This window comes from Pieris napi, chromosome 23 (genome assembly GCF_905475465.1).
Source record: "Pieris napi chromosome 23, ilPieNapi1.2, whole genome shotgun sequence".
In the NCBI taxonomy this organism is placed as follows: domain Eukaryota; kingdom Metazoa; phylum Arthropoda; class Insecta; order Lepidoptera; family Pieridae; genus Pieris; species Pieris napi.
The window spans coordinates 4,504,617-4,529,541 of NC_062256.1; the positions used below are offsets into that span (position 1 = coordinate 4,504,617).

The window sequence follows — 24,925 nt, forward strand, 5'->3', positions numbered from 1 at the left end:
GTCTTCTAGCTGATATTCCAGTTTTTTTTGTCATATTTGATTGTTGTTTATAGTTTGCACACTTCCAAATGGACGTACCAATGTACCTCCAAAATATACAAATTTATTAACACTTTTACTGTAATTAATTAGTTTTGTATAATTTTCAGAATGGGAGCGCGGTATGGGCTCTGAAGTAGATCTGGATATCATCAGTGTCGAGAATACGGCTACTTGTAAGTATAAAATATACTTTTTATATATTTCAGGTATTTTTGGTATCATCTTATCAAGTATTTTTATTCATTTCACAAAAAAAGAGTGCGACTTTACATGAATTACTATCTAGCCTATACAATAATTACTTACCTACTACTATCTTACCTAAAATAATACTGAATATGAATTAAAAAATTCATAAGAATCGGTTGAGCCGTTTCGGCGTTTCGGAGAACATTGTGACACGAGAAATTTATATATTAGATTATGGGACAGGAGGCAGGCGAACAGACGGGTCAAGTTAAGACGCCCATGGACACCCGTAACACCAGGAGGTTTGCAAGTGCGTTGTCGGCTTTACGCTCTTCTTTTAAAGGCCGTAATAACGATTCGGAAATACCTGGAATGACAACTGGTTTCATAATGTGTGAGCACATAGTGGTGGTGTCCGGCAAGAAGTGTCTCATATATGTATATACCTTTTTTAAATGGATAGTTTGAAGTATTGTTCGTCCTGCTACAATTGAGTTATAAAACGTGTGTGCGCACAAACTACACATGTCAGAAGTGAAATTTCTTTGGCAAACTTTTGTATATTTTCAAAATTTTGTATATTTCAGACCGTCGATCCTGCTCATGTCGCCGTGACGTGTCGTCCATACGTCGTCTGTCAGCCATACTTGGGTTTTCACTCGATTCGCTTTATAGAGATATCAAATATTTACTGGATTCTGGTAAGATATGCAAAGATTTGCAACCAGGCCTCAAATTTCTGTATCATCGTGATCGTTCTTGCGATGTTTGCCTTCACCGTACAAGTAGGTGTTCAAATCGCATAAAAAGTACATTAGTGCATAGACGGGTCCGAACCCCACGAATGACATTCGCACGCCGAAGCCACTGGGCCAAGACTGTTCTAAAAAGTAATACAAGTGATACGTTCATACAAAGTATAAGGGTGCGTCCACATCTGGCGAATGTGCAGCTTTTAATGTGAGCAGTGCTCACTGAGCACCGCACTTAATAAAATATATACATTCACTAACAAATAAAATGTATGTATAGACTCAGATGTTGTCTCGTATTGAAATTGAAAAATGTGCCCGGCCAAAAAGGTAACTCTCTGACATGTCAAAAAATGATAGCTGTCAGAATTCTACGGAATGAAAAATCAGACTATATATGCTAGTACTTCAAATCTGCGTGTTGCATAGTAATAAGCGTAATTAAATAAGTATATTTTTCGTCTATCGAGCAACCCACGCTTTTTCACAATAAAACCAGTATTTTTTGTTCATTACCATTTTCAGCCTAAATTAGGAATTATTTTTCACTTTTTAGTTTGATGTGCTTTAAAAGCGTGTTTTAAAGTTTTTTTAAACTATATTCATTTTCCACTTTTTAGTCTAGCAGCAATACGTGTTGTCTCAATTTAATCGTATTGCTTTGTGGACTTAAAAAAAATTTCATTGTTTTTTCGAGATAAACCTATGAAATTATTATATTGTCGCTGATTCTTTATAAGTGTACAAAGTTTGAATTAAATCTGTCCGTTTAAAGTGGGTCAAAATCGAGTCCGAAGGAGTCGGTTACATACATACATACATACAGGTGAAGCTAATATAAAGCGTGTAAAAAGAAAACCTATATTTCAGGCGAATCATGCGATGCCCGTTTATCATGGCGGTGCGAAGGTGGATCGGCGTACGGCTTCCGCAATGCCCTGGAACTGCCTTGTCACACACTCCTTTTAGCTGCAAGGTCTCCATTCTTCCGGTGAGTAGAACAGACTACTAAAAATACTTTGTTTTGGTCACGTGAGTAAATGTCGGCGGTACGATAAAAATGTGTGAAGATCTTTATTCTGATAAAAACAAGTGGTATTACAACCTTTTAGGTCTGGGCCTCAGATTTTCAAATCGGTTTTGTGATGAAGCTTTTTCTAATAGTCTAAGATCCGGCTGCATGATTAGTGCGATCATCGAATATTTGCTAAAACCAAATTTTTATGTATATTTATAATTAAAAGAATGTAAAATTACCAGGGTGCCTATCAAAATTTGGCCGCTAGTATTTTTAATTTAATTATTTTGAATTGATTTTTGGGTAAACATTTCGTTCACTTGTTACTTTAATAATATATCGTCTACATCTCGGCAACTTACATAAAGATTTTAAAAAGTCACGGTTGCCGTTGCGCACCTGGCCGCACCTCTTCGCAGCCAGGTGTAAACAGGTATGATTTCGATACATTTATACGTTTATAGCGTACATTTATTATCAATTTGAAGCTTTGCTTGAAGCATCGTATATGGGTGCCTAGTTAAATCTGGCCGCAAATAAGAGTTAATCATTCGTCAGACGAGGATAGCGAATACCACCTGTGCGACGCTTTTAAGCCATTGCGCATGCGTCAACTGTTAGTGTTCTCAAACTGAAGAGTTGCGGCATTTTTATTCTAACATAAAAACCACACTATAAAAATCATTTAATAATGGATAGTTTGATAAATTAATGTTTATTAATTTTATGAGTGTTGAGTATTAGTTATACTTAGTGTAAACTAATAAATACAGAAATTAATGTGACAGAGTGAGACAAATAGGTCACAGTTAGGTACAAATTGCGACATTTATAGGAACATGTTGTTGAAGTCCGTACCCAGTATATACCCAGAAACATACATCCTGTATCTGTACAAGAAGGAAAATGTGAATTTTAAGTTTTTTTACTGTATTTGATAATGGCTCAAGCTGCTATGGTGTTGGACTGACAATAATCCAATAATATTAATTATTTACTAAATAATTTTAATTATTTATATATTAATATTAATTAAGTAATATTAATTATTACAGTAGTGTGATGTGCCGTCGCGGGTCGACAGGCGCCGGCGCAGGTGGGACAGTGTGTGTCGATGAGAAAGTTCTTCCAAGGAGGTTCGCACACGCCTTGTTGCACGCCGCTTATACGGACCAGGTATGGAGTCATTGTAACGAGTCCCAAAGTGAACCATCGTGAACGAACACTGTTACGTCATTATAGTTCGTCAGCAATCTTAATACTTTATATAATGAATATGTAACAATCACTACATAGTATAAAACAAAGTCGCTTTCTCTGTCCCTATGTATGCTTAAATCTTTAAAACTACGCAATGGATTTTGATGCGGTTTTTTAATAGATAGAGTGATTGAAGAGGAAGGTTTTTTATGTATAATAACATCCATTAAATATGGATGGAGAAATACTGTTATTTTTGAGGTTTCTAATGTGATGTCGTAAGTAATTAAATTTGTTCCCTACGAGATTTATTAAAAAAATGTACTAAGTATTCTACAATTGAAAAGGTCTACAGATAACTCCGCAATGGTATATGTCTATATCTCATGGATATCCCACTACAACATTTTTTTGTCATTTTTTGTTACTTTTTACGACAAATAATGGCTAATTTTCGAAGCCATTTTAAGCAATACAGTATTAATCCTTATCCTATTAAATACCTTAAATATATTGTTGATTTAATATAGATCTATAAGGCCATTTACAGCATATGATTTAAATTAATATTTTCAAAGATATTACAAATTTAAAAATTGCGGGATGCAGCGCGTCGCAGGCCGCGTTTCTCCCTATACTCTATAGCACTTTAAATTTAGTATCAGCATTGCATCCGTGCGAAACCGGGGCGGGTCGCTAGTTAAGAAATAAATTAGTTTAAAAATCTTGTAGAATTTCTGAACTGTTTTCAACTAAAATGTTTTAAAAAAATGCAGTCGTATTGTGGCCTCTGATTAACTTTCACGATTTTAGAGAGATAATTTTTCTTTCTTTATTTTACAATAATAATTATTGTATCGATGTCGGTTAGAACAGCTATCATTTCTATCAATAGAATATTTTCAGCTTTGAAATCTTTTTTTCGACATTTTTTTTACACAATAATGCAAAACACATATAATATTACATTTGAACACCATTCATTTTTTATTATCATCTCAAAAAAAATCATTTCAAATTAAATTAAAATATAAATTTAGTTTATTAATAGTAAGAAAAATATTGCACAAAAAAGTTAAGAGTCGATTAAAACATGAACTCAACAAAAGAAATAAATCATAATATCTCTAATTAGTTATAAATAAAGTATAAAGTGATAGAGATATGTAATGTTACAGGTGGATCTTAGCTTGATAAGCCGCAACACATCATCGCCTTCAACGAGTGGCAACTCAACCGGGACAGCGGTAAGTGTATTTTATATAAACTGATGACCAACTTTTGCCCGCGACCTCATCCGCGTGGGACTTTGAGCAGCATTTTTAATTTGCTATGTGACTTTAATTGCATTTCAATCCCTTTTGCGATAAGAGGTAATGTGTTCCAAGGTCTTTATCCTTTTTAAATTTCATTAAAATGGGTACAGTGGTTTAAGAGTGTAAGCGTAACAGATTGACCTGTAGATGGCAATCCATAAAAAATTGTTTCAATTTAATCATTATGATCAATTTACCTACTTTGTATTTTATTAGAAGAATAATACCTTTTTCAGAGACTTCCAAAAAGAGAGGATATAAGTTTGTCTTATATCTCTTTTCTAGTCATATCGACATGCTCTTTTATACTTCTAACTTAGGGACCAGTCCAGATTTTATTTTAATTCTGTTCATAATTTTTTGACATTACGCGTTTCTGGATATTACATACACTATACTGTTTTAATTTCGTAGAATTCTGACAGCTATAATTTTTTGACATGTTTACTAAACCTGGAATTAGTAGGCAGTGATGCCAGCTAAAAATAAAATAAAATAATTAAAGATAATTAGATATATTGTTCGTGATATTAAACTGTATTTGTTATTTTTGTATTACGTCACTTGAGTAATTGTATATTTAGATTTACGTTTTTGTAGGTAAAACGTAAAATATAAACGTAACGTTTTATTTTTTATTGATCTCAAATGGGTCAAATTTGTCCCTTTTTCGGTATGAACTTTTTTAGTAGCAACACTTATGAAATGTCAGAATTCTACGGAATGAAAAATCAGAGTTTAATGTTGACAAGTATTTAAAGTTGGTTAATTTTATTGTATATAGTCCCTTTTTTGGTCCCATATTAATTGAATTGGTTTTAATTCATAGAATTATCTTTCAGTCGCGCAGTGGTCGAACTTCAACTACGTCACAGTTAGACGACGCTTTTCAGCTCTATGAAATAGCACGGTAAGACTTGGTTTACCTCATTGAGTTATGTATCCGAGCCTTTATGTAATTTATTATTTATTTATTACATATATACATACATTATCCTTACATACTATGCCAGTACGATAATGTCGAAAAAAATATAATTAAGTATATAATATTAAACACATAATATTGCTACTATTAATTCACTCTGCGAACATATATATATATATGTATGTCGGTCGATAGTGCGCTTGCGAGCCTTCTGGCAGTGCGAGTGTCCATGGGCGGCGGTATCACTTAACACCTGATCATTTGCCTCCTGTAACATAAAAAAAAAGTTTATGTAGTATTCTTTTTTAAATATTAATTCATTTTTTTCTTTGTTATTAATTCAATCTACCTGACTCAGACTAAGACGCCTATATAGTCTGTTTCACTCTCACGCGTACCGGCTGCACCGGTCGTGCTTACGCTACGTCACCGATCTCGCCAGGGAGATGTGAATACGCAGTATGCGTTCTGTCCCACTCTAACGCACCTGGGCTACGTCACCGATCACGCCAGACCGATGTGAGACGCAGTATGCGTTCTGTCCTGCTCTAACGCGTATTAGCCTCACCTATATTACGTCATCGTGTACGGAATTTCTCGATTCGGTCATCGCGCTTAATGCCCGCGATAAAATCTATGCAATAAACAAGTTCTCCTTAACAATCTCACCCAAAAATTAATTTTAAATTGCAATGTGAATACATAAAAATGTCTGTTACAGGTTTTTGGAGATGGCGATAGTGTCCCAAGGATGTGAAGACGCTATACTGTTCGCGTTGTCTCCTGAGACTTTGCCCCACGTCCTCCGTTGGTGCGCACAGCCCCACGCCAGTGCTTGGGTCCATCGGTATGTTTATTTATGACAAAAAAATTTAGAACGCAAGGAATAGACTTGATTTTCCAGCTTTCAGACTTCATAAAACTGCTCACTCATTTATGGGGAAATGTATACAAATGGAACAAAATTCCAGATCATGTAACCAAACTTCCGCTACATAAGTTTAAACTTTGCATCAAGAAAACCCTAATAAAAAAAGGGTGCGTGTACTTATGTACGCGCGTAGGAAGTTATACTTCTTTGGCATTATTAAAAACAGTTTTTGATTGCATGCAAATAATTAATTACAATTAAATTATCAAAGACTGGAAACAGAGTCATTATAGTCAATAAAGTTCAGTTTACATTTGAAAAATTAAATAAATAAATATATAATATTAAATAAATATTTATTAATATTATATTTATTATTATTTTCTAATATTAATTATAATTCAGACGCACATATAAAATTCGCACTTGTATAATGAAAACAAAATGAAAACACGTGTTTTAAATGTAGAAACTCAAAGCATGTGGATAAATAAAATAAATATAAATACACAGTGAACAGAGGCGGCGTGCGTGCCAACATGCGTCATAATTTTGTGTCACGGTGCGCGGGCATCGTAAAATTTAACTCTCATCAATTTTTCATAACGCGCCTAAAGAAGTATAACTTCAAAAAGATATTACACAATTCAATAATACATAGACGATAACAATGTGTGGGCACTAATGCCGCTATAAGATAGTGAGACGGCGTCATTTGACATGCATAAGTGTACAAATTGTACCTAGATAGATGACTTTTGGCACCAATGACTGTCAAATTTCCAGGCAAGCAATGCGTTACCTTCGCGATGAATTCCCCACGATAATGTCCTGTGCCGCATCCGCGCGGTTGCCAAGGGCGGCCTTAGCTGAAGCTTTGTCTTCGCAGTTCCTTCAGGCAAGCGAACCTCAAGCGTTGAGAGCGGCATTGCGGTGGGCTGAACGGGCTGCAGATACGAGAGGTGATTATTATACACATTTGTTTCAGGATTTTATAGTTTTCTGTTTTGCAGGTGAATATTAGTATGATAGATAGATATAAAGCTTTCAAAAGCTGCTAGCTCTTCACTACATAGTATAAAACAAAGTCACTTTCTCTGTCCCTAAGTATGCTTAAATCTTTGAAACTACGCAACGTATTTTGATGCGGTTTTTTAAATAGATAGAGTGATTGAAGAGAAAGGTTTATATGTATAATAACATCCATTAAATATGAATGGAGAAATACTGTTATTTTTGAGGTTTCTAATGAGATGTCGTTAATCGTAAATAATTACAGTTTTTCCGCTTACATTGCGAACCCTACGACATTGATCAAAATAATAAACTAAGTATTGTACACATTGAAAAAGTCTACTGAAAACTCCGCGATGGTATATGTCTACCTCTCATGGATATCCCAGAATAACGTTTTTTTGTTATTTTTTGTTACTTTTTACGACAAATAATGGCTAATTTTCGAAGCAATTTTAAGCAATACAGCATTAATCCTTATCCTATTAAATACCCTAAATACATTGTTGATTTAATATAGATCTATATGGCCCTTTACAGCATTTCATTTAAATGAATATTTTCGACGATAGCTCTATAGCACTTTGAATTTAGTTTCAGCTTTGTATCCGTGCGAAGCCGGGGCGGGTCGCTAGTATTTAATAAAGCAGTTATTTTTTAATGTAATTAAAAGAGATTTTTGTAATAAATAAAAAAACTTAGTATTATTGACGAATCTATGACACGCTTATATTTTTGATATAATATAATCAGGATCTATACAGTTTGTTATAATTGTTTAATTCCTTCCTTGAAAGGTATTTTAAGTAATTGGGGTTGCTGGGCTTTTATTGATCTCCCTTCTAAGTGTGCATAATACTAGTTGTATTCTGCGGTTTCAACCGCCTTAATTCGGTCACAAGGCTAACAACATACAATATCTTTAAAAATCAATGAAAACGATACAGTTTAGGTATATTCTTAAGATTTCAAAATTAATTTTACTTAACTTATACAGTAACATAGATGACTATGTTACTATATGGACTATGTTAAATATTATTTTTTATATACTCTATAGTTTTTGCTGATCGATTCAGTAGAATTTATTGATTACAAACAAACAAATCTTTCCCCTTTATAATATTAGTGGTATTCTTCAATGTCAAGTATTATTTTTACAAATGTCGCACCTACAATACGTAGTAATGAACCTTCTAGATGGGGGTTCGTGCGAGCCAAACGTAGTATGGCACACAGCGCACTCGGTGTCGCGACGCGCGCGTGGCGGGCGACGGCGTGACGTAAGCGAGGCTGGTGTGAGGGACGCGCTCGCTTCCCTCGTCCCGCACTTGCGGACTGAACATTTGCCGTCCGACTGTGACCTCCTTCAACAGGTAAGTTTTTTTTTTAGACAATTCACACCAATTGACCTAGTCCCATGCTAAGCTGGTGAAGCTTGTGTTATGGGTACTAGGCAACGGATATACATACATATTATAGATAGATAGACATATAAATACATATTTAAACACCCAAGAGCACAACACCAAATGCTCATCACATCGATGTTCGTCTCAGCCGGGGATCAAACCTGGGACCCATGGATTCGCAGTCAGGGGGGGGGGGGTACTAACCACTAGACCAATGAGTCGTCATTGTCATTTTGCTCTTAACCTTGTATTGTCCTCTTCTTCTTAAGTCGCCAGTGCGTAACTATACCATCTGGAGCCCGTGGCAAATTCCCTATCAGTAAAAATCGTCACGTTGTACTCAGTTTAATTTTAATAAACTTCGAGATTTTCAGCGTGCTCAATTACCCGTATATGTCCCACTAATGGCCATAGGCCTCTTCTCTTAGGCGAGAGGGAATAGTCTGTAGTCCCCACGCTAGCCCAATACGTATTGGAGACTTCCCATTCATCCATAGAACATAATATCACTTGGGCAGGGGCCCTCTTGGATCGGGGGCCTGTGGCATTTTGCCAGCACTGCCACCCTATTGTTACGCCACTGTCAGTCGCGCTCTTTATTATTGAAGGTCGTGTTAGTGGCGCCGCACAACATTCTCTACTCTCCCCTCTCTTCGTCAAGCCTCTGAACTTGGGATCACCCAGGATCAAGTTAAGGCCCTTACAGGTCTTGCCATCAGGCAAGACCTGTAAGGGCCTTAACTTGATCGGTCCAGCGAGTAGGGAATCGGCCTCGAGGCCTGGTGCCGTCCACACTGCCAGTCACGATAAGTTTTTCTTAACTTTCTGGATCTCTTGTTACATGTCCAAAAAAATTCAGGATGCGTTGGTAACAAAGTGTCGAAAGAATCTTCTTAGTATGGACACGTCTATTTCCTTAGCTGTTCAGGGTATCCTAAGCATCCAAATCCAATCCTGCGACAAACCTGCAAAACACAAACACATTTCTTCTTGTGTATTGTCAGGGCGTGTTCACTTGTGTTTTATTTATTAATTAATGTAAAAACCTTGCAGATGATCCGTCGTGGTCTGATCCCTGCGCCAGCGCACTTGGAAAGTGGCGTCAACTCAGCCGACGCATGGTTAGGCCGCGGGGCGTTTCGTTCACCTCGCTGCTTTCTGCCATACCTCGATGAGATTAAGGTATCGATTTATTAACTGTTTTTTAAGTGTTAGGTAACATTATTGTAGGTTTTTTTTACAACTGTTTTTTTTTACAATATTATAGTTCCACAAAATATATTAATAGTTCACAAGAACCCAACTTTATTGTACTTATCAATTAAATTTACTCGAACAGTTGAGAAATAATTGTTTTAATACAATTATTTCACAATCGTTGTTTATAATTCTTCCTAGAAAGATATTAGAGCGACTCATGGCCATATGTAATACCTTTTCAGAATCCCTATTAAATGCGCCAAAACTTGTAATACAGGGTCACTTTTCGGTAGAGTAATTTGAACAATTTTTTGCAGCTGATGACCTCATCTATCCCTTATTTGCGTTTGATCTACGACTTTTTGACCACCCTGTATATATTCAATATAATCCATTATATTTCACTCTATATGTATCGATTTCTACAATATACTATACATCCAAAATTTAAAACGGTGGTGTATAATTATCTTCATAAAAGTCTAAATTTGTTTATGATCGTTATTGTTTCACCGTTTCACGATAATTGTTTTCTATGTTCTAGGCCCTAGTTAGCTCCCAAACAGCCCCAGCCGCGGAACTAGCGGCTGAACGTCGCGCGCGGATGTTGCACAGAATCCCCGATGCACTGTACATGTTACGGGATATAGCTCCAGAGCCGCGTGCGAGCACCGAGCACGCGTGCATCCCGCCACGGTTGTTATCGCGTGCACGTGCACGTGTACGTGAATTGCGTGCGACTCCGAACGCCGCGCGTGCGCTGGCTCTGCACTCGGATCAGAGGCCAGTGAATAGGCAGATAGCTTTGCGGGCGGTTCGGGAGATGTCTCTGCCCGATGGGTGTGCCGAGTTGTTATTGGATGGAGAGGATAATGACAGGTACTTTAAGATTTTGATTAATTCGGATAGATGGTTTGAGATGTAGCTTGGTTTGAAGGCCTCGGTACTTGTAACTTTTTTCTTGAATTACCTATCACACCAAAGTCAAAGTCATTTATTCATATAAGTAACACAATGTACACCTATGAACGTCAAAAAATAAAATATAAATTAAATGCTTCTAATTTTACATTTACTGCCAGTTCTCAAATTAAGGGCGTAGAACGGAAGAGAAGAACTGGCAATAAACTCTCCGCCACTCTTTTTAACACCCATTATTGACCCCCCACCATACACAGAATGTGTAATTCTTATGACACTTTTTAATGTATATATTTTCGTCTCCTACTGCTTTCAAGCGCTATTTTAAATCTTATAATTGTTTCGTCCTTGTACCCTTGAGAAATGCTAATATTTCCTTGTTAGTAGCGATAGTTATTAGTGTATTTCTGTTTATTTTACTTATGTTTTCTCATCTGTGAACCAATTGGACACTTCTCTGACTATAACTTGGACTTTTTTACTTGTGGGTAGATGGAGATAACTTTTTCACTTATGCATAATGCATTTTTTTTTCATCTCTTTTCAAAATAAGTCAAAAATGCAACATCAAAAGTTTATTAAAACAGTATCAATTTAAATAACGTTTTAATGAACTTTTACGATTCCACACTGGTTATAATTTGAATTCTTTTGAATGTAGTTTTAAGATATAGTTTATATTTAAGTTTTGAATCACTATTGTGTTCACTATATTTTTTTTTGTAAATGTGATATTAACCTTTTGAGTCAATGTTATAGGGAGTCGACAGTTGCGAGTGGGGTCGAGGGCCGTAGCGAGTCTCGCGGCGCAACTTCAGCCGAAGTGGAGTGTTGCAGGTGAGAATTATAAAAATTGTAATTTACCACCTTTTTCTTGTATATACATATTGATTAACGAAATATGTACTAATTTTATGAAGTGGAATCATTTGTATTTTTGTTTATAACAAATAATCTCAAAAACGACTAAACTGGTTTAAAAGTCCGTTTCTATTAGAATGCTACATTCAGAAACATATTATATTTATTTCCAATATATACAAAAAATATTATCTTATTTATAAAAAAAATATCAGCTTAACTGCACTTTTTAACTCAGTGTTTCCCACGCCCTACAGGAGCGCAATTTTATTGTTAAAAAAGTTATTAGGCTATTCGAAAATTTATTAAAATTATTTGAATTTCAGTCATTATATGTTTTGAAAAATTACTTACTGTGTTTCGTTAACAATTTCCTAGTCATTTCTTCATTCCTAAAACCTATCATTTAAGGTTCTAAAATGAGAATTTTAGGCTTTATGGCACAAAAGAGATCGGGAAACACTGCTTTAACTCGATGACTTCTTTGTCTCTTCCTGCCAAATTGTATTTACGTTGAGATGAAGAGAGTTTAATTTAAGTTACAAGATTTATTTTTTATGGAAAGGGCATAACTGTCTAGATGAAATAAAACCCTGTATAAAGGATATTTTAAAGTAATGAAAGTCGGTGCATTTGTTTAGTTGAAAAGTTGAAGACACAAAAATATTTCTTTACAGGTCAAGTACTCGATGCGGTTCAGCCGGTAGTCTAAGAGCAGCGCCTTCATTGCACTTGCCAACTGGTAAGTTAAAAAAAATTCATAAACATGCTACAGTTGTGAAGGTTAAAATAGTATATTTCATTACGAGTGCGGAAAGCTTGTCATTGCAAAGAGTTCCGACAAATGTCTACCCGAGCCGAGGCGCAGCCGAAGGTGAGGGTTGACAGTCGGAACAAGTTGCAATGATGGTTCCGCACGTGTACTGAACGACTATTTTTAATACAGTTGCGAAAAAATTAAGCTATTTAATAAAATCACAATAAACTCAACTAACTAATCATTTATTTCTTATAAAAGGTATAATTCACATATTCATTGAAATTGGTACAGTTTTTTTTACTAACTGGGGAAGTTTTAGGTTGCATATTTACTGTTTGAGACAAACTATTATTAATTTCGTATGATTGTTCATGTATATTTAATATATAATATAACAAACAACTAAACTAGCAAAGAACATTTTTGGAAAATGGCGCCAACTGTAAAAGAATATAAGCAGAGATTTTTTTTTCTTCACCCATTCTGGGTAGGCAAAGGGAACTATGCCCAAACAGCCAAGTCTTCAGTAGAATTTTTTATTTGATATGAAATTTAATGAGATTGAGAGAGAATGAGATGAAATAAAATGAAACCTAACCTTAAACTCATTGAATCAAATCATTAAATATGATATTAAAACAAATTAGTAGCTTCTTTTTTGAAATATTTGCATGAATTATAAAAACTTCTATGAATTTTTTTAGTAAAAACTTCGTGGTTGTTTTTTTCTTTTTAATAGACATTATTTTGACAGTTGGGAAAGAAAACGCACTAGTTCGGAAAAGGTAAAGAAAAAGCACGAGTGTGTAATAGCCCACATCCCGAACGCTATACGTCCCTGCAATACGCCACTTTTTGAGCAACTGTATTAAAAAAAATGTTTTCAACTTTTCTATATGAAGAGTAGTATTAAAAGTTTTTGCAGAATTATGAATAGATTGTTTGTATTAAAACTCAACAGAACTAATCTATAAAGCAAAAATAAATGAAAAATGTAAAAGAAACATTTAATTATCATACAAGGTTAATTTACTTAATAAATGTTTTCAGAGCCTCATAGTACGGGCTCTTGTCGTCGCGAGTTACCCGCTAGGCCGCCTGACACACCACATAGGTAAGACAAAACCAAAATATAATTTAAAAAAAATGTGTGTGTACTTATGTACACGCGTTAGAAGTTATACTTCTTTGGTACGCCTACTAAACAAGATAAAAATTAAAAAAATAATTGTATATTTACAATAGCAAAAAGTATTTGATACATTGAAAGTGTTATTCTAACGCATTGTCTAGTTAAATAAAGTTTATTTAAATATCATAAAAAAATATTTCTACATTATTAATGAAATGGACATTTTTTATTTTAAAATGTTGACTATTCTAACTTCAGGGTTTTTTGTGACGGTGTGAGGGTGTCGGTTTCTTGTGACGGTGTGCGCGCGCATCGTAAAAATTAACTTTCATATATTTTCCTTAACGCGCCAAAAGAAGTATAACCTCAAAAAATATTTTAAATTTATATTTACGGTCCATTGTAAAATCAAGAGAACGGACGCGAAGAACTTCGCCACTACCAAGATTTTTGTTTAAAAAATATTGGTTGTTTGTAAAGTAGGTTTACGATCGAGATGTTTACGTGATAACGTCTTATTGGTGATATAAGTTTTTGGGAAGTAAGGAATTAATGAAGATAACAATTTTTTCAAATTTTAAATTACATCTATCGTTTTATTCACACTTTTGATGTAAAATGACAAGTTTACTTATTCGACTATGATATACATTTTTCTTCATACATTCACGGAATGACTGGCAGCGCTCGAGATGAGACGGGAGATCGGTCCGTCTCTGTCTCGTTATACCTGCGATCGCGCTCGTGAGGTTTTGGTGTGACACAAGTTTCTGAACATGTCACCCGACTAAAACGATTTTAAAGACGTTATCACGTCAAAATTGTTTGTAAACACAGTATTACGTATTACTTTCCTAATTATTTGATTGCTGGCTGGCTTAGGTTTTCTCAGTTTGATAAGAGCAGACATTATCAAAATCGTCGGTGTTACAGCCTGTTAGTTTCAAATTGTCGTCCTTTATAGGTCCACCTTGGGTCGTTTATCGGCAGCTGTTCCAGACGTGGCGATGGCACCGAATGGAAACACTCACTTGCTGACGCCGCACTATCTTTACACGAGACATGCGCACGCGCCGAGACCAGGTGAGTTTAGTAGTTTAGATGGATTAAATGTTTGGAAAAATATAAACACATTTTAAATAACTCGAAATTCTCTGGTAAGCCACGTAGCAAAAAAATAGTCCTATTATGAACGGAATTAATGAAGATTTAGGGGCTGTTTCACAATGTACGGATAAGTTCTACATAAGTTCCAAATTAGCTATTTATTACTTATTGGTAGGATAAACACTATTGTTGCGTTTCACGACTGTCAGAATTCAGATAGCGCTATTCGTCACATAAAGTCCATCATAAGTTATGAGCCCGATGTAGTGTCAAATACAGTAGAACCTCGATAAGTTAAAGTCCAAGGGAAACACAAAATATTTTATGTTATCGAGGTTTTAAGTTATCAAGGTTTCCATTCTTGGCAGACTGATTTGCTAACGCTCGCACTTTCGCCGCATATTTTTTTAAAGGCTAAATCATGCCGTTTCTTAAAATTCTGTAACCAGCCATTGCTGGCTTTAAAATTTTTGATTTTCAGAGAATTAGCGAACTCTTCAGCTTTTTCTTTCGGTATGGGTCCACTAACACTGATGTTTTTGTTTCGACACTGCTTGAACCACGTAAACAAACATTGTTCTAAATTAGGGAATTCGGCAATTTTTCGTCTTTTACATTGAAGACTTTCTCCTGATTCTTGTTTCTTCAAGATTTCAGCTTCTTTTTTAATGATGATAGACAATGTACTCTCATGTATTCCAAACTGAGCCGCAACTTCTTTCCTTTTCAATTCATTTTCAAAACTTATGATGCAAGTAAGTCGTTGTCACAAAGCTAACCGCCGCAAAGCTTTGAAGAATTTAGATAAAGCAAACAATAGGTAATGTATTGTTTACGTTAACAATACATAGTAAACACGTGCAAGCAATAAATACCGAAACCATTTGTTTTGACACTCTTTCAAAATGACTCATTCACAAACAATTTTATGTTATAGAGGTTGTGGAAACATTTCTTTTAGTTACTGAGGGCCTATACAGAGATTATTTATTTAAGTTATAGAGGTTGCGTATTTTAAGTTATAGAGGTTTTGGGCTCTGATGGGAAGGGAACATAGTATTTTTTGAAGTAACAGAGGTTTTTATGTTACCGAGGTTCTACTGTAGCACAATTTATCTTCCAAATAATTTATGTGTTGCATAGCTAATTGGTACTTTATCCGTACATTGTGAAACAGACCCTTATTCACGTCAGACACATAATTAGTGATTTACTCTATTTTCACTAACATTTGAAGCACTTATGTATGTCCCCTGAGCTACCCTGATCTAGCTTGAAGCTTAATTTTTTTTAAATTATAACTATCAAAGTAAATTTTAATTTCATTGAATTGTACCTTTAATTCTTAAAGATATTTAATACACTTCTTACGCTTCAATAGCTTCAATAGCTTTATACATTTTTGTTTTAATTTTTATCAAAGCGCAGTTCCGCTGCTACAACAGTGATTGGATCTTCTAATCATTTGTCAATTCTGATACTATGTTGTTCTTATTTACGCTTTTGACCTATTTCTTTATAAAATCCTAACTGGTCCAGGAATATACTAGAATGTCCTGGATATTAAAAAAGTTTCGAGACTGTTTGATATTTGTCCCAGGAAGTTTAGAAACATAACATATTATATACAGGAAATATAAAGAAGTTTAGAGAAGGGAAAAAAAATTCTAAGTCTGAAACCGAGATAATTTTGGGCAGAATACGGAGGAGGCGTGGGCAGTGCAGGCAGCGCGGGCAGTGTGGGAAGCGTGAGCAGTGTGGGTAGTGTAGGTGCCGGTCTCGTGCAACTCGATTTAGGAGATGGCGCTACGCACACTCCAAGACCAGGTTAGATAATTTTTTTGTAAACAGGTTTCAAGAATATTCGAAAAGTTGCTGCCAACCAATGTCGGCTACATGAAAATGTAATTATGACTTTTAGTGTTGCTAATGGCATTGCAATGACAATTGACAATCTAAATACGAATTGTATATTGTCTGTTATGCTTGTTGGTTCTCGTGTAGCCACAGGATGTTTTTTATTATTAAAAAAAATGAATTTACATTTGTCAATCATTGAAATATTAGATTGAGATATTTAGAAAGATCGCAAGTAGCGAGTCTTCTCTCCGTGGTCATATGACTTGAAGTAAATTTCCTTCACGTTTGTCCGACATACCGACATATGAAACATTTGCTATGCTATGTTCGCATTTGCAGAATAAAAACCTATATACTACTAAATAAAACTAAACTTTTAATTTTTTTTTAAATTTTTCTCTCCATAAAACCTATCACGAAAAAGTACTCGAATTGGTCCAGCTGTCTACGTGTTTTGAGATTAGCAACAAATTTTGCGATTTATTTTTATTTATATAATATATTTATTCAAATATATAATGAATCTGCTATAATTAACAGGATCTCGTGCGCAACGAGCTGCCATGTCTGCAAGGACACACAGAGAGCATGCGCAGGTAATTTTATTTCTTAAATGCGGGCGAAAGTAAATTACCTGTATTTGAAACTAAGAGTTGGCTGCTGGCACCCACCGAACATACATATGTAATATGCTACTATCACAGAGTCATAGGTTGTTTATAGATCTTATCTATATATTATATAGATACAGAAAAATAAAATTGTATTTTATTTGTCAGTGTAAAACCGTAAAGGTTACAAGTTTTGACATACAAGTTTTGACAACCATGAATTGTGTGAAACTAAATTTTTAAACTACGTTTCGTGCGTTGTTGAATTGCGGTTGCAAGAACCAACAAATAGTTGCTAACTTTAATATATTTGAGTTATTGTCTTTCGTGATTTGGACATGATTAAAATTATTTGATACAAGAATACTTTAATATTTGATTTAATAGTAACTATTACAGGTACAACACAACACATTATCTGAATTTTAATTTTGTATCTAAACAGAGTTCCTCTTGCGGTCGTGGACGGACAACTGATGACGACGATCTGCGTGTTGCTATAGAACTGTCTGTTATCAGAGGTCAGTATTGGTGACTGGAATACAAAATATAGTAACGTTGAAGGGCGTTTCCTGATCTAAGTTATTATAAGAAAAGACACATTGCAATAAAATCAAGTAATATTGACGATTTAGTGCTACTAAAATAGTTCTCCGCAGAAAAAGGGACAATTTTGACCCATTTGAGGGCAATAAAATAAAATGCTACATATTTTTTTATGTTTTACCTACAAAAAGGTAAATCTAAGGTAAAGGTGCCCGGCCAAAAAGGTTTGTAATCTCTGACCAAAAAATTACAGATGTCTAAATTCTTGCTTTTAAACTTTTTTTAAACAGTTTGACCTGCTTTTTTGATATGGTTGGAATTAGTTAATGTCTCTACAAGTCAAATTAGGAAACAGTACAACTTCATCAAAATCGGTCCAGTAGTTTTTGATATATCCACGTTTTTCAGGAGTATGTATAAAATTTGGATAAATACTGTCAATAGGTATTTGAAGTCGCTTAAGTTTTTCTAAATTATTATTTATTTTGCAAATTTCGTGGTGTTCTTTGATTTGTATCTCGTAATATTGTAACTTTCGTTGGGTTTATAAGTTTTTATATAACAACGAGATTTTGATTTGACTGTATTTGCAGCCTACGGTTCTCTTCAGGCGAGCAGCCGTCGTGCCGATTTGCTACCAAATACTGGTGCGTATATAAATAAAATAGAAGCATGTGATATACAGTCAAACCTGGATAAGCGAGAGTTCAAGAGAGCACAACCTCATTCTCGCTTATAGAGGTTTCTCACTAGCCCGAGTTTCTCGCTAATGCAGCAATAACAAGTCACAGCAAGCACGAATATAGTAAATATATGTAATATGATAAAATTATATGCACAACATATATATTTTATTTTATTTAGAACTTATTTACAATTTAAAAATTTCGTTTGGTTTTCTGTTTTTGTATTTTGAACGTTTTTCTCTAACTCATAAATTTGGTCAAATATATGTAATATGTATGTATTTTTATTGTAGCTATAGTTCTTCCTAAATAATATAAATAAAGCTGTCGCTTATAGAGGTATAACTATAAGTAGCAGTATCACTAACGGAGTTCCATGAGGGAAAAACGACTCTCTCTTACAGAGGTTTCTGTTTCTCGCTAATAGAGGTTTTGGGAGCTTAAAATGACGGGTCCCGGCTATTACTCTCACTTATAGAGTTTTCTCACTTATCCAGTTCTCGTTTACCCAGGTTTAACTGTATAACATATTCTTGACGATCAAAAGCTTTTAATTTTAAAAACAAAATACGTAATGACCTTTTATTACCCGTTCGTCGCATCCGAGTACCCGAGTGGAAATTAATAAGTGTCCCTTCCATCTTAGAATACTATATTGAATGGTAAAGAAAATGGCCATGCTTGCCGCTTTTCTCTCATTCGCCATTCAATATTGCTCGGTGAAAACAATTGAATAATGATTTGATAAATATAAATAACTCAGTTTTTAATATTGTAACCCATTATGAAAACTAACTATTTACTCTTAACTAAAGAATTATTTTGTTTCTTTCTGTTAAATCATCTCAACACTGTGATGAAAAGAGACAGAGTACTTTATTTATTAAAAAATACGTATACACCGGATTTAGTATTAAATAATATTTTTTTTAGATTTTTCAGCACTCCGCAGTCGGGCTTCACCGGCCCTCTCGCTGGAGGGAGCTGTTTCAAGGAGCATAGAGGGAGCGGCCGGGGGCAGCATGCAGAGAGCTCGGAGCGCTAGGCATTCGCCCCATGCGAGGACACGTGAGTGATATTAATACCATTATTCTAACTACTACTACTATATTGAATAATTGTAATGTAAAGGGAGGGCAAAACTTGCTGAGTTTCTTGCCCGTTCTTCTGAGTACAAGGCCTCCTGGTAGTTTTGCGAACGGATGGCGTAGTCCTGCTCTTTCGTGAATTTTGTAAACGTTGTTGACATTCATAAGCATGCTCTAAGAAGCATCTAAATTGAATAAACGTATTTTGATTTGATTATTTTAAAGGCTGGCAACTCACCCACTTAAAATGGGTGTCTATGGGCTGCGAAGACTACGCTGTTTGGTCGTACCGCAAGCTCGTTTGCCCCCCTATTATATAAAAAAAAATTATGTGATAGCGAAGAAGTTGGATATCGTGGGTTTGATGTTGAAACGAAATGTTTTATTTGCTATAGGCTGTATGACAATATGAAAAATAAATTCATTGATTTATATAAAAACGATAATTCGAAATACAGATTTTTACAGTACTACATACTTTTCTTGGCCGGTAAGAGTCACTATCATGGATATTAGTATTGCCAGTAAATAAAAATTAACCATTATCTAGGAAATAATTGTTAATTGTCTTAAAGAAACGATTTATCTAGAAAATACAGTTCTAGGTTCAAATAAATGTGACCTAAACTTAGGAACAACAGATATTGTTACCTGTACTATTAAATAAATATATTGTATATAAAAAATAATATATTAATAGTATTAATATAGAATTTTTTAAGATACCTAGCAATCAGAAGCGTTTGATAATTTAAATATTGCCATTGTAGTTAATAATGCATTGTAAAATAAATACATTTTTATTATATATTAGATGTGGGTAGATAGTAAAATAATTTATTGTACGCACCAAAATAGTGACGGTAGTACCAATTTCAGCCGCCGGCCAGAAAAATATGTGGCACTGTATATGTCAGGCTCGTGATTGACTTCAAATCGACAATGACGTAGTATAGGGGAAGATCGTTACCATTCGTACGCGGGGCACATTCATACAGTCAAAATAAAACTTGAACGAAACAAAGTACAGTCTTACTTTTGTATATGTGCATGAGTCGAGGTACCAACTTTACATCAACGAAGTTTTGCGAAAATCGCACCGATGAGAGTGAAGTTACAGGCATGGACGTGTTTTCGCGCTCGGTAAGTAATTTTTTGATCATTGTTTTTGTCTCTTGTTACCGTAGATAAAATAAGTTTTCGAGTAGAGTATTGTATCAGAACTTGCAAAATATACTTAAGATACGTCTCCAATACTTAATTTATGACGTTTTCCTATTAATATTTAAATAAGTTATATTTTGTTGTTATTCAGTTAGTGGGGTACTTTCGGACAGCACTAGATGGGGCACATTTGAACGAATTGTACAACTAAATTTGTATGAAAATTTGTCGACACGAACTGTCATTTTCATACAAATTAAGATTTGACTTTCTACATACACTACTGTTAAGGCATCTTGACTAAACCCCCTGGTAGGTAGGTACGATTGTGTTAGTGTGATAATTGCTAATATTTGCATTAACTTTGTCCTGTGTTGCTATTTTTGCTATCGTGGATGTAAATATATATTAATACCTTTTTCTTATTATCTTTATTAAGGTTGATTTTGATGCTTGTGAACCAGATGCTTTGAATAATTTACCAATCCATCAAATAGTAGTTCCTTCGAAGTCAGTTTTGACACCAGAGGCATTTCGACCCTATCCGCATGTTGTAACAAACAAAATGACGACGAATGCCACACCCGAAAATAAGAAGCTCTAATCCGCACCAAAGATCAAGAAATGTGATTCTAAATTTAAGATACATAACTAATTAAATTTTGTTTTACATAAGAACATCTATGTAATTTTTGTTCACTATAAGAAAAGTATTTATTGTTGTTAAATAGAAATTAAATCTTTATTTTTCTGTTTAATTTCATTGCTAATAAATGAGTTTTGATTTATGTGTGTCGTTTTAATCGCACGAACGGAACTACCCCACAGCGTACAAAGGTACCCCCAACACTGTACGAAGGTGCCCCGTTGATGGGGCAGATTCGTACGTTTTCCAGATTTAGTTTAAATCGTAATTATGGTTAAACCATCAGATGAAATCATTTGTAATTTTTTTATATGAATCTCAGATAGTTAGACTATAAATTTAAGCTATCAGGTGATTAACTCATGGAAAAATAAAAAAATAAAATGTGAAAACCGTACGAAGGGTCCCGACCTTCCCCTACTTGTTAAAGTTTTCGAATGACAATTAACGTATTAAAATATTGTTTTTTTTGACGTGGGTTATTAAAATTATGAATATTTAATTTGATTTTTTATAAACAATACTTAGAATTAATGAATATATTACTGTATTAGTATCATGGTCACTAATTAAGAATCTGAAATGGTTATTAAATAAATTGTTATGTTCTAGTGTCAGTTAGCGGCATAAGCGGAGTGAGCGGTACGGAGCGAGTCAGTACGGAGAGGGAATACGATAGGTATGTCTATAAATACATTGTGTGTACATAGATTTGATTTAAAGAGCAGATGAAAGTGCGAGTGCGATAGAGAGTCAGAATCTGCACTCTTAGATAAGGGTCCTAGATACGGAACCAGTATCTGGAACAGACAGCAAACAGAAAAACCTTACCTCAGTCTTACCGCAAACAAGGAGTCCGGATCTGCTGGAGTTTTTATGTAGGGTCAAAAAAGATGTTGCAATCCAAAATGGTGGCGATCATTGGCTAAAGAAAGTCTCCGTTTTCAAAGCTCATATTGTTTAATAATAATAACTTATTAATCAGACAATACAGTCCATTAAGGTACTACACCGGTATAATTTAATGTTCGTAAAGGCCAGTTCTTAGACTTAACTAGTTAATTTTGATGTCATGAAAAATAATACAGAAATATGAACATAAAAGGTAATGATACATTGAATCAGCTATCTGCAATATTATCTTTCGCAGTTACTCATTAAGTAAAATCTAATACACATTACCCTGTAATTGAAAAACTAATACTGGAAGAAATTATTTATGGACCCTCTACTATTCGCAATCTTATGGTCTATAGGCTGTGTACCGATTGTTATTTCTTTATACGTAATTAACGCTTGCGTGTACGGTATAAGTGTACGTATACGCGACTGCACTGGATTGTTATTAATGAAATTCTCGTTGATTTCAGAGAGGGTGGTGTTTACAGTGGTGAAAGTAGCGTGAGTCGTGGTCGTTCACACAGCCCTGCTTATCGCTCCTAGCGCACACACAGACCCGGTGAGCATACACACACATATATGTCGACACATCTCTTTCATGATATCACAAAACACAGATAAAGCTCTCGTACCAGTGTAATTTTAATGGAATTCCTTTTTCAGTTTCAAAGTATGACGGAGAAGTAGGTTCAGGGGCTTGGGACAAAATCGCTTTTCGACAGTTGACCCATTAACGATAAATTATTTTTGTATGGCAATGGCATTAGATCACACTTGGTCACGTGACCATTTGTACCATACAAAATCGTTTGGCGATATATCATGATCAGCCAAGATGCCTTGACCCACTCGAGGCACTTCCTGCTCTGATTGGTCGTTATAATATTGGTACTTTCAGTTAATTAAAGTATTAAATAAAAAGAAAACAAATTAAATAAGATTTTTTTGGTTCTAATTCATTTCTCAAGTTACAATCCCCTGCCAAATACGTCAAATTTCATACAGAAATATTGAAATAAGCTAATACGTAAAGAATAAGATAATATTGCTCTTGAAATAAGATTTTTGACGTTCTAGATTTTACGAATAAAAATAATATATACAATAAACTAAACATTACTACAAAATATTTGTTTTTTTTAATTATATTTTGGAACCTAGCATTAATTTAGTTTGAATTTTTTTTATTTTAGTTTTTAGTTTTGTAATTGTATAAGTTTAAATTGTTACTAGTGTTGCCTGGGAGAGATCGCTCGTTAGTAATAAGGCCCGTTGCCTACTTAATAATTTATGTGTTAAAGTGTTAATAAATAAAATGAAAAACATTTTATTAAAATTTGTGTTAATATGTGTCAAATAGCTTTTAAAATAACATAGTTTTTATAATCCCTATAAACCACGTGACTTAATTTAAAAAAAAAAATGGGTTTTCAGACGTACGCCGGGCAGACTGACGACATAGTACGCACCTCAAGACGAATAGACACACGCACTGACATCAATAATTGTTCAGCACTTCCTGAGGTGTAAAAGACTTTATAAACAAGTTATTGTGATTTTTAAGAAAGTTTGGCGCACACGAAAAGTATGATTGAATGTGTTTAAACTTTGGACAGTACTATGAAATTCTCGCGTCTCAAGCAACGATGTCTAGTCAATGTAATCAAGGCTAATTATAATAAAATTTAAAATGTGTAAAAAAAAATATTTTATACTACTGTTTGAATTTTTTATTAAAACCAGATCAATAGTATTAATTTCGGCCATATATGTTGTTTTAGTGTGCGCCAAGCCAATGTAATGTAATATAATGTAAATAATTTGTACATTCTCTATCTATAAATTATGTAAAATCTATTCTAGTTCCTCTTCTATTTGTAAGCGTTGGAAAGGGACAGTGATAGATCGCATGAATTTGATGTTTGTATGACGCTAAAATTATCTAAAATTTTTTCTAACACTAAAATGTCAATAATAAAATAACTGGCAACTTTTATGAGTCATAAATGTCAAAATTGACATTTGAGTTTCCTGTACGTTCTAGTGATGTCCCTTTCTAAACGCATACAAAAGAATGGAAGCACGATAATGCAATATAGTATAGTGGTTGTGTATTATATAAGCGACCAACATAGTATGTACATTGAATTTACTGTCATAAAAATATGTTTCGAATACAAATTTTGACATAAGGGAAATGATTGCTCCATAGACAAAGTATTCCAAAATACTTAAGTTTATGATGCAAGTGTCAAACTACAGTCACCACTAAAAACAAAAAGGGTGCGTGTACTTATGTACGCGCGTAAGAAGTTATACTTCTTTGGCATTATTAAAAATAGTTTTTGATGGCATGGAAATAATTAATTACAATTAAATAATCAAAGACTGAAAAAGGAGTCGTTATAGTCAATAAAGTTCAGTTTACATTTGAAAAATTAAATAAATATTTATTATTATTCTCTTACATTAAGTGTAACATAAATTCTATTATTATTCGAATGTTGTTTTTAAATTATGTCCATTGCCGTAGCATCTTGTTAGCTTTGTGTCACGGTGCGCGCGAATCGTAAAATTTCACTCTCATCAATTTTTCATAACGTGCCTAAAGAAGTATAACTTCAAAAATATGATCCAGCTGGCTTACCACGTAACTTAGCGTTTTCAAAATTGAATTGTCATACTACTCCTATATGCTCCT

At 34.3% G+C, this 24,925-nt stretch overlaps 1 protein-coding gene across 1 annotated transcript in view; it reads left to right on the forward strand.

The window, feature by feature from the left end:
- Positions 1–24,586, forward strand: part of LOC125061548 (BTB/POZ domain-containing protein 7) — a 33,833-nt gene extending 9,247 nt beyond the window's left edge. Inside the window, exons 7-29 of the mRNA XM_047667022.1 lie at positions 150–215; positions 819–932; positions 1,854–1,974; positions 3,057–3,177; positions 4,380–4,448; positions 5,360–5,427; positions 6,167–6,292; positions 7,103–7,278; positions 8,531–8,706; positions 9,796–9,924; positions 10,487–10,821; positions 11,623–11,700; positions 12,402–12,466; positions 13,535–13,598; positions 14,581–14,699; positions 16,422–16,550; positions 17,124–17,208; positions 17,642–17,715; positions 18,334–18,387; positions 19,360–19,494; positions 21,937–22,003; positions 22,695–22,783; positions 23,659–24,586. Coding sequence (XP_047522978.1) covers positions 150–215; positions 819–932; positions 1,854–1,974; positions 3,057–3,177; positions 4,380–4,448; positions 5,360–5,427; positions 6,167–6,292; positions 7,103–7,278; positions 8,531–8,706; positions 9,796–9,924; positions 10,487–10,821; positions 11,623–11,700; positions 12,402–12,466; positions 13,535–13,598; positions 14,581–14,699; positions 16,422–16,550; positions 17,124–17,208; positions 17,642–17,715; positions 18,334–18,387; positions 19,360–19,494; positions 21,937–22,003; positions 22,695–22,767 — 2,444 coding nt within the window. The 3' untranslated portion in view covers positions 22,768–22,783; positions 23,659–24,586. The remainder of the gene's footprint in view (positions 1–149; positions 216–818; positions 933–1,853; positions 1,975–3,056; positions 3,178–4,379; positions 4,449–5,359; positions 5,428–6,166; positions 6,293–7,102; positions 7,279–8,530; positions 8,707–9,795; positions 9,925–10,486; positions 10,822–11,622; positions 11,701–12,401; positions 12,467–13,534; positions 13,599–14,580; positions 14,700–16,421; positions 16,551–17,123; positions 17,209–17,641; positions 17,716–18,333; positions 18,388–19,359; positions 19,495–21,936; positions 22,004–22,694; positions 22,784–23,658) is intronic.
- The last annotated feature ends 339 nt before the right edge of the window (positions 24,587–24,925 follow it).